Here is a 10,772-nt window from a genome sequence, read left to right on the forward strand (position 1 = left end):
CCATACAGTAAATTTACCCATGTATACTTATCCTATATAATTCATTTAGTTATTCTCATGGAGAGAAAACACAAGCAAAACCTCTCATATTTTAACTGGAATTATAACTATAAAGGAAAGAGTACGAAATCAACATACAAGACATCGTTCGCAAGTGAAACCAACTAAAACATCCCTTGGAGAGCAGAGCACCACCACCCAACCATGAATCACCTTTGATTCCACCCGAGACGAGGTTATTGCCATGGATCAAATGCCTCCAATTTATCTATGAAATGGGTATTTAATGCCCTCTTTCATGATATAGTTTTCATTAGCGACATCCCGCTTTTATGGATTTTTCCATTGCCTAGGTCTTTTTACGGAAAAGGTCGTCTTTGTCTCCCACAAGACTTTTCCTCATAAAATCTTGCCTTTATCTCCCGCAAAGATTTTATGTTTTTCCCTTGATGGATATCTATCTCAAATCCATCCAAGCTTATCTAGAATCGCATCTAGAAGCTTATCATGAAATATTTATCTCTATCCCATTCTTCAATGGGATTTGGCAAGAATCTCATCTCTTGGTGTCTGGTTTTTCCAAGTGATTTATTTATTAATTTATTTAATAATATATTTATTTTCCATATTACATATAACACCTAGATTTTCTCATCTTAGGTTACAATAGTCTAACACACAAGGGAGGGGTGTTACATACTCCCCCTCTTAAATTTTACACCGTCCTCAGTGTATTTCTGCATCATGTCCTCGTTCACAGGCAATTGGCTTTTGAATCCACAGCTCTCATGGTCTTGCCATCTTATGCAAATATTTCGAGGTATATAGGTTACAAGGAGTGCTCCTAGAACATCTCCATCCATAGATACTTGTGACATTGTTTTCAATAATTTATAAGAAATTTTAGATGAAGAAGTTCAACAGAGATTTCCACAATTAACAAGCAAAATTTGATACACAATACTATTATAGTAGCTAAGGCTTGTATTGCCCATCATTTGTTGTAGTTGAATAAATGCATGTCTCTCCCCTGCATTCTTCCAAGCCTTTGTGTTCTTGTCGAACACTTGCTTCCTGCAGTTTCTCTGCATACAACAAGTCAATTTGCATATTTTCCACATTAATATGCATATTACATCATAACCATATATACTCATCATAATCATATGTATGCCAAACTGCAATTAAACCATGGTTACTTATCCTTGAACCACTTCTTAGTTTCCTTTTTCTATGCAACCTCCAGGTCGGTTGTATTGTCAGACACCCACCTTGTGTCTTCATGTGTACCATATGTATTGTTTCTACATAGTACAATATGTGCTACTGCCCATCATACCATGCTCATAGCATCACCTGCATGACATAACTTTATCCACATATTTCCCACCATGTTAGTATCATGCCAAACATTATGTCATCTATTTCTAGTAAGTAGAACAGTTGCGCTCAGTTTATAAGGAATTTTCATCAATGAAAGTTTTTATATCATATTGTTTAAGTGCCATTATTTAGCAATCATTTTCCTATGTCATGTGGTTGCAACAATATTAATATAATAGTATCATAACAGCCATCCTACCCACTATCACTCGATCATACCCATAACTCTTAGTTTTGGGTTTTAATATGTCACCTATACCAGGTTTAATAAAAATGAAATACATTATAAATCAAACTATGATATTTAGTCTATCATAGATACTTGAAGTCTTATGCCATCAAAACAATTTTGGTAGTTCTTAATAATCATGTCATAGAATTTCCTTCTTCCAACACCTGCATACAACTCCCATGTAGGAGTTATAAGTGAAAACTTATACTACTCTCCACTTCACATCCTTAAGACCAAGGAATTGGTTATCCTTTCTTATCTTACTTGATGCACGTGTTATGTTAGCATTAGATTTTTAAATCATGAGTGGAAATTCAGCAAAATCTTTTTGCCTTCCCCATTTTCCATTTACTATCTCATAGGCATTCTTGGAAGTAGCATCAAAACTTGCTTTTAGATTTCCATTATGTATGTACACTGGATGTGCTTTTGAGGTCAGTCCATTGACCTCCTTATCATATCATTAAGTATGTATACAATAGGTTGTATCTCTTCTTCTTTTTTTCACACCCACCTGCCAATCTCATTTCTAAGTCAGGGTAGGTTAACATGTTCTTTATGCCTCTTACTTTACTTAACGGAAATCCCACAAATCCAAACCTATGCATGTTGAATAAACTATGCATAATTATTCATTAAGGTGATCATTTTCTTATTAAGATGATTCATTTATTGGCAACCCATATCCAAGGCTAATTACATTAGGTTTTTGCATGTTCACTGATTAATACAGTCACATTAGATTTAAAAGACAGTTTTTAAAGTATTTAGCCTCATGTTAAAACAAGCCTTGTCCTTTACATCTCCCATCCCTTCTTAGGATCTTCTTAGAATAACTTCATTTGCTTAAGTTATGTTCTTTTTTAGTCATCATACAACTCATAATTTGATTTTTGATATGAATAGGATAAGATGACTTATCACTATATTACATTCATGAGTTGGTATTTTATTTAGGCTTTGCCCTTATATGGCAACCATACAGTCTTAAAATTTTAAATATGTTAGGTTGACCATGTCATCTATCAACCACTTATTGTTTACTGAATTAATTGTTTTTTACTTTATTTCAATATAAAGTTTTTCGAGGTAGTCTCTCTTCCCATTATATAACTAACCAACAATTGTTATGTTTATCATTGGTGTAATGATTAGCTTTTCATTTTGCTAATATATTCCTTTAATGATTGTTAAGTCATCATAGTTTAATCTTGGATTCTTTATCAAAACCATTTACACCCCATATTACATGATAACTTCTTCTTTAATTTTATTATAGTTTAGTTGTGGGAATTTGTGATTCCTTCACATATTAAGGCACATTCATGCATCTCATTGTATTCCCCAATGAGTCCTTCCTGTAAGTCACACAGGCATATTCTGCTCCTATATGCATTACTTGTTTAACAGGATTAATATTGTATTAATCTGATGACTATGTTTTGTTCATGACTCTCAATTATTAAATTATCCTGTTATAAGCCTCTCCTTCCAATCATGTCATTGTATCCACATAAGAATGTTTATCCATAGTTTAAATTTTGTAAACTTTTAATATTACTAACCATGTTATTTTCCCACTTTAGCACTGCTTTAGGTAACACATCTAAGTAATTTCTGGTATCCAGATACCAGATATGCTCCTGCCCCCCCTAGAGCATCATCATACCATCAATATAAAATCACAACCAATTTTTGGATTGTTCTATATGATGGAAACATTAGGTTAACAATACCTTTATCATGACTTCACCACATATCATCATCATTCTCAATATCGAAGCAATGATGTTATTTAAACAATGTAAACTTTGAAACGGGAACTATAAACTCAAAACGGGAACTCTGGCCCAAAAACCCCAAGAAAACCACAAAAACAGTGCTCAAAACGAAAAGTGTGTATACTGGAACGATGTTTTTTTTTTTTAGGTGTCAATTTTGCGGCTGTTTTAAAAATGGCAGTGACTACGAAATTTTCTACGAAATTTTCCTGCAAAATATAGCTTCAGAACGAAAGTGTTGATACTGGAATAATGATTTTTTTTTTAGGTGTCAATTTTGCGGCTGTTTTAAAAATGACAGTGACTACGAAATTTTCCTGCAAAATATAGCTTCAGAACAAAAGTGTTGATACTGGAATAATGATTTTTTTTTTTAGGGTCAATTTTCATACTTTTTAAAAAATGCTAATAAAACCAATTTTTTATGTCTCAAACAAAGTTAAATTTTAAGGAAAAAACACATTAATGTTTCTGGTAGAATATCATTTTGGGTCGCCCCCTTCCCCCCGCAGCCCCCCGCCCGGGCCGCCCCACCCTCCTCCCCCCCCTCCCCTACCCGACCACCCCACCCCCCTCCCTCCCCCTCCCCCTCCCCCTCCCCCCCCGCCCGGGCCACCCCACCCCCCTCCCTCCCCCTCCCCCTCCCCCTCCCGGCCCAGCCCGCCCTCCCTCGCCACCCCCAGGCCGCCCCGCCCCGCCCGACCTGGCGGCGGGTCGATTCCCGGAATCAAGATGCAAGTTTGTGTATCATGCAAGATGCAAGAGACATGCCCAAAGTATTTATCATATAACATGAACCAACGTCAAAACAATGGGTAGAGGAATAGGTCATTTGATAGAGAAATCACCTAGTCACTAATTTCACCATTGTCTACTAGTGATTAGTCTCAATCTTGTACTGTGGGTTATGGGAACATTGCACCCTTTTACTACACCTCTAATCCATCCATGCATAGTCAATAAATAATTGCTTTTTACTTTTGTGCAAGCGAAAAAAAAATTTCAACTTTCCGTTGATTTCCCATCAAGAAAATCACAGAAAAGCATTAAATGGCGGGGGATGAAAAATTGGACCATATAAATTCACCAACACTTCTCACACCATTCAACTCCAACGTTCACCAAAAAGTGAAGTATGGACTAGAGAGTCTTGCAAATTATTGTGAAGCATGTTCCAGAAGCAGAGATCATAGAATTAGGAGATGGCGCCTACAAAATCCGTCTGTCATATTGCTTCAAAGAAATGGTTGTGTATCGAGAGCTAAGAAGAGCTATGAAAGAGTCCCCAACCAAGCCCATCTATTCAACCTTTTGTTCATAGAATACAAAGTTCAGATATTTTGAAGACAACTCCTCCAAGGTATAAATTCCTAGCCTGCAACAATCTCTTCACTTTTGGAGGAAAACAATACTACAAAAACCATAATGCAGCTAATGGTCAAGACCATCAGAAGGAGAAAAAAATCAACTCCAAAGATCATGATCAGCACAGTCTAGTTTCAAGAAAAAAATCAAATGGAAGGAGGTCGATTGCAGCAGCAGCAACAACAGAGCTGGTGACAACGACTACTAAGTGCAAAATGTGGAAACACTGAACCTAGTTAATTTGATAAATTATTTCAAGCAAGATGCACAGGATTTTGTTCAAACACAATTGGAACTATCCCAGAAGCCTTACTGGGCAAAAAAAATTACGATGGTGATGATGAGGGAGAGATGATATCTTGTGGATTGAGTAAAGTTGTGCCTCAACAATGTATGAAAGAAAAGGAAGGCGATCTTCAAGATGAGAAGAATTCTTTTGAACTGCAGTTATGGTTTTAACCAAATTATTGATTTGGGTTTTGAAGGATCTCAATTCTCACTCGGACGGATATATTTTGGTGTCACAGAAATTATAGCTTCATTAACTTAGTGCAAAGTGCCCATATAAATAATAAATTGTCCTATTGATATTCTTATCATTGTTGCTTTGATTATTCTATCATAGAAAGTGTTGGCCAGGATTGAATGTTGATTTTGGTTTTTGTTTGCTTCAGAATCAATAGAATTCATAAATTTTAATGACTCTTATTCTTGCATCTTAATTCCTTATGGTTTATGTTCACCCATTTTTATGTTATTATAGATTTGAGGAATATTTTGATATTTGGGAAATAGAGGGAGGTGAAACAATTGGGTTTGCTATTGTTTGTTCCTGTGATTATATTCATCGTATTCTGAAAATATTCATGAAACTTGTATAAAATTAACTCCAACTCTTATATTTTATTTATGAATTACTTTAAAAGATATCCACCCATTAAAACGTAAAACTGCCTTTTTGGACGTGGACGTGGAGAAGAGAACTTCCTTTATAGTACATCAACCAGTTGCTCACACAGACAGCTTTAAAATAAAATACAGTATACGATATGCATTTCAAAACAAATGGTTAATTAATTAGATAATATGAAACATGCATCCACCCAACCTTATTTATTCCCCATAATCCTTTTCTTTGAATGTGCATTGCCCGAAGACTTCTACTTCCCCTTGAAGATGTCACATTTTCACAATTTTTCCAGTGGTGATTGAGTATAATCTCTAGGTCTCAAACATGCTCTCTATCCTTCTAGCTGGAAATTTGGACATAATCTAGAAATGCAAAAGAAAATCCTCACTTTCTTTTACTAGATATCAACATAGATCCATTTTAAATACAGATCTAATCAGCAAAATCCAATTTTTTCACTTGCAATTTTTTTTATAAGTAGACATTATTTAAATGTTTTTTATAGTTATTTTTTGTTTTTTTTAGAGTTGAAAAAAAAAATATGAACAAAATTTATTTCAACTTTGATGAGTTGTATTGGATTGTAGAATGAGTGTCTAGGCTCAATAATTTACCCTTAATGTTATAAATATTAGTGAAATAATACTCATAGTGGATGATTGTTTGCACCATGTTTACCATACAACTAGGTTGGCCAATATTTTCATATTGAACAATATCCTTCCTTTTGTTCCTCCACTAGACGTGTTTCTCACCTACATCATCAGGGTTTTCCATTTCCATGTGATTCATTAAAGTAATCTCACGAGTCTCGTGTGAAATTCTATCTACGCCTTTTAGTTTATGCCTTAAAATATCGTATTTTATTGCAAAATGTAGAGGGGAATGGTCACTTTGTTGCGTTAAGGGGATTTCTTGGCGACATCGTGCATCATTTTCTTACATTCCATGAACAGTAAATACATCACGTACGAGGTTCCAAAGCTTGCATCTGCAATTGCATTTTCATTACCAACTTCACAATTTAGTTTTGTCTCAATGTACTCATGAAACAACATGTCTCGTCCTTATGTAAGCTGGATTTGAGTTCTCTCTTTGTGGGTTGTATTAGCTTATAATTTTTAACAACTCCAGGTTCATTATTTTCCAAGTGATACTTAGAAAAGATAAGATAAAGTAAGATATCTCTGCTTTGTCACCACTAAAGTGTAAAGCCTCTTACAGTGATGCTAACAATGGCTTTGGAAATTGTTAGAAGATAATTCTTCCATGTATAGTTTAGAATTAGTTACAGATTTATAAGTGGATGTTGAGAAATCACCTAGTCACTAATTCCCATTTTGCCCTTCCCGAGGGTAATGTAACCTCCAAAAAATAAATGCAAGGAATACAGCACCTACACACGCCCTTCCCAGAGGCAGTTCGGCATTCCGCCAGCCCTTTCAAGAATATCTTTAATTTGATGGGATGGATTCAGCCCAAGCCCTACCGCGCGCTGCCAGCGCTCCATTCTGCTCAGCCCCAAGCATGGCCCGTAGCTCATGTTCATGTCAAATTCCCTCAATATTTCCTCCACTTCATCTTTTTCATCATCTGCAGCGATGTTGGCAACAGAGACCTTGGTATCGCCATAGATATGAGGCGAGGCATCCAATTGTTTCTTGCTGGATTTAGCAGAAGAAAAATCGGAATTGACTTTCTTCCTCTGAGGAAAAAGGGACTGTAAACCTGCTCCCGTCTGCGCCATTATCATATACTGAATACACACACCTTTAAAATGAACTGAGAACATGAGCATCAACCTGTTTGGGACTTCCATTGATGAGTCGAATGATGCTGTAATGGCTGAACAAATCATAGTTTTGAGCAGAGGAAATTACAGCTGCGAAATTATTATCATTTCACCAATGGAAAATTAAATTTCTTAATCAATTATCTGCCCACGGCGTTAATTGATCAATGAAATTTCCCAGCTACGAAATTTGTTAACTGTTAGGTACGTGATGATTTTGACAATGGAACCTCCAGAGCGGCGGGTCGATTCCCGGAATCGACCCGCCGCCGGGTCGGGCGCCGCCGCCTCGCAGCGCCACCCCCGGGGGTGGCGCTGCGAGGCGGCGGCGCCCGACCCGGCGGCGGGTCGATTCCGGGAATCGACCCGCCCCTCTGGAGGTTCCATTGTCAATAAGTTTTAAGAAGCATAGGAATGCACATTAAAATCGACCCGCCCCTCTGGAGGTTCCCCGTGAGAAATCTATTATGATAGTTGAACGCCATGATGGGCAAAGACAACGGAGTAAGCTATACTGCGACTTTTGGAATTGACGTGACCTTCATATGGATGATAATACATGCATGTATCCGGCATCGCATCCGAGATCTCCGACGTTTGTGCCTAAATCTCCGATGACCGCTATACGGTCCACATCTCCATTCGCCGCCACCGTACAGTCCAGACCATGCATCCAATTAAAGCATGGATGGACCAGCTACCATATAAAATCTAAATTTTGAATTTTTAACCCGCCGGGTCACTGGCTTATCGGGACTACAGTGATACCTTCCAGGCGCGGCACAGTCCCTCTATTTGAATTTGAATTTTGAGCGGGCCTAAAACATTATTTGTTGTTTAAACCAGAGACCAGGCAAATGTATTATGTAATTTTAAACAGAACGTTTGGTGTGATGTGTTTTTTCTGTGCAGTTTTTTGCAGATGAGGTATCGACCTGTGTGTTCAAGAAGTGCGAGGACATGGGGTACCAATTTAACCAGCCTTTTGCAGATGAGGTATCGACCTGTCATTTTGATAAAACTTATTTTCCTTTATCCATTCATATTCCAACAACACTGACCAGAACAACTCTCACCTCCATTGACTCATTTTCTAGTTAAGATGCACTATCTTTTTTTGACAGTGTTCCCCTTATAATTTTCTAATTAAGGTTCACTATCTTTTTTGACAATGTTCCCTTCTTCTTCCTTTTTTCCTTTGGGCCTTGTGCATCTTTCTCTAGCCACGCTTTTTTTTTGGATAAATAACTTTCCCAACAGTTTATCTTCCTTTCTGTTCGAGTTTGTATATCATCTCATCAAACTTTTTTCTTTAACTAAAATATTTCCTCCCAACAGCTTTTAACACATAGTTAACCACAATTATAATTCCATTTTCCTTCCTTTCCGTTCGAGTTCGTATATCTCATCACACTTCTTTTTTTAAATAAAATATTTCCTCCTAACAGCTTTTAACACAGTTAACAACAAATATAATTTCATTTTTTAACAGCAAATTATAATATTTTATATGAGACAATTCGTTTTCCAAATTTAAACTTTTTAACTCAAAGTTAAAAATAAAAATAAAATTCACAAGTAATTATCCAGAATGTTACAAATGATATAATAAAATAAAAATCATAAGTAATTATTCAAGGATGTTACAAATGATATCCATATGTAAATATATATTGAAATTTGTTATTAAAAATAACTAAAATATTTCTAAATACATAATTTTGCTTTTTCTATTTTTATTAAAAAAATAATAAAAAATAATAATTTTATTAAACTTACTCCATAGAATAATAAAATAAAATCATAAAATAAAATAAAAACCATAAGTAATTATCTAAAAATGTTACAAATGATATCAATATATAAGTACATATTGTAACAAATGATATCAATATATAAGTACATATTGTAACAAATGATATCAATATATAAGTACATATTGAAATTTAATATTAGAAACGATTAAAAAAGCTTTTAAATACATAATTTTGTTTTTTCTATTTTCATTTGGAAAAATAATTAAAAATAACAACCACTTTATTAAACTTACTCCATGTGTAATTTTATCAAAGCATCTAAAATTGCTTTAGAAGAACTTCATAAATTTAATTAACTTTTTTTTTTCAAAATATAATTTTTATGTCTATTGTTAAAAAAATGTTGTTTTTTAGAAACAATTATTTCATGTGGATTGAAAAATTAATTAAGGATGTCTAAATATGTAGATTATCTAAAATTCAAACTATCAACTTTCTAATTTAAAAACGCAAAACAATAAAAACCCCACTAAAAAAAAAAAATTAAGATAGAGAACAAGAAAATATGAATACAATGACGACTTCAAAAACTATCAAATTTAGAAAATAATTTTTTACATTTCATACACTAGAAAATTTAAAGTCAAAAAATAGGTCTTTTAAAAAAAGGGTGTGATGCAGAATACTCACTTTTTAAAATCAGGCTGAAAATCACTACCATTCACTACCATTCTAAAACTTAATGCACATGAAAAAAATTAAAGTTCCAAAAACCATGTTCTAAAAAAAACATGTGTATTCTGCATCAACACTTTTGAAAATCGGGTCATTTTTTTGCCACCTCTACAAAACGGGTAACAGTATCAGTTCCCGTTTCAAAGTTTACATTGTTTTTAGCTAATGTTAATCACATTCTAACAGCCATATGCAACATAGCAAGTGTCAATTTTTCATGCCATATGTGTATCTTATAACCAAACTTAAACAAAATCTATCGCCATCAATTTTAAGCCATTTGTTCACTATGGCACATAGCATGCAATAACAACTTAGTTATAAGATTTTTCACATGACAGTAAGGATTAATATCCTTCAGTTTCCTCATCGAGCCCAACCCTTAATTCTAAAACATAATCATAAGTTGTTCATCCATACTTTGCCTACTTATCATTAGCACATAACAACCCATGCATATATGCTAAAAAAATATAACCTCAAATATAGTTCAAGCAACTCAAAATCCTATACATGGATGAAAAGGTCAAATCTCTACATGCTATGCATATCACTTTTCAAAACTTAATTTATTTTGTTGACAACCTATATATAATAGATAAAAAAATCAAACTCACTATTTACAAGGAGCCACAATAAGAATACTTATTAGCATGTTAGATGTTTGTGTTATTCTTCACATTCCACTGTTTTCACCACATGAAAATACAACACCCCTCTCATGGAGTACATGTCTCTTCTTAATTAATTGATAGAAATTTGTGCAAGGAAGGTTATTAACACAAGTCCCAATTTTCAAGTATGGTAAGAGAACTAT

At 34.7% G+C, this 10,772-nt stretch overlaps 1 protein-coding gene across 1 annotated transcript; it reads right to left on the bottom strand.

Annotated features, from left to right (window-relative positions):
• Window positions 1-7,067: 7,067 nt before the first annotated feature.
• Window positions 7,068-7,418, bottom strand: LOC149183912 (uncharacterized). Its single transcript, XM_089415142.1, has one exon. The coding sequence runs from the start codon at window positions 7,416-7,418 to the stop codon at window positions 7,068-7,070; it is 351 nt and encodes a 116-aa protein (XP_089271268.1).
• Between the last annotated feature and the right edge of the window lie 3,354 nt (window positions 7,419-10,772).

The sequence above is a fragment of the Pinus tabuliformis genome, chromosome 3_2, assembly GCF_031772625.1.
Source record: "Pinus tabuliformis cultivar Carrire ecotype Pingquan chromosome 3_2, CPIR1, whole genome shotgun sequence".
NCBI classification, from domain to species: domain Eukaryota; kingdom Viridiplantae; phylum Streptophyta; class Pinopsida; order Pinales; family Pinaceae; genus Pinus; species Pinus tabuliformis.

Excerpts from the sequence above, each read along its gene's own strand:
- LOC149183912 (XM_089415142.1), bottom strand. The coding sequence starts at position 7,418 with ATGGCGCAGACGGGAGCAGGTTTACAGTCCCTTTTTCCTCAGAGGAAG.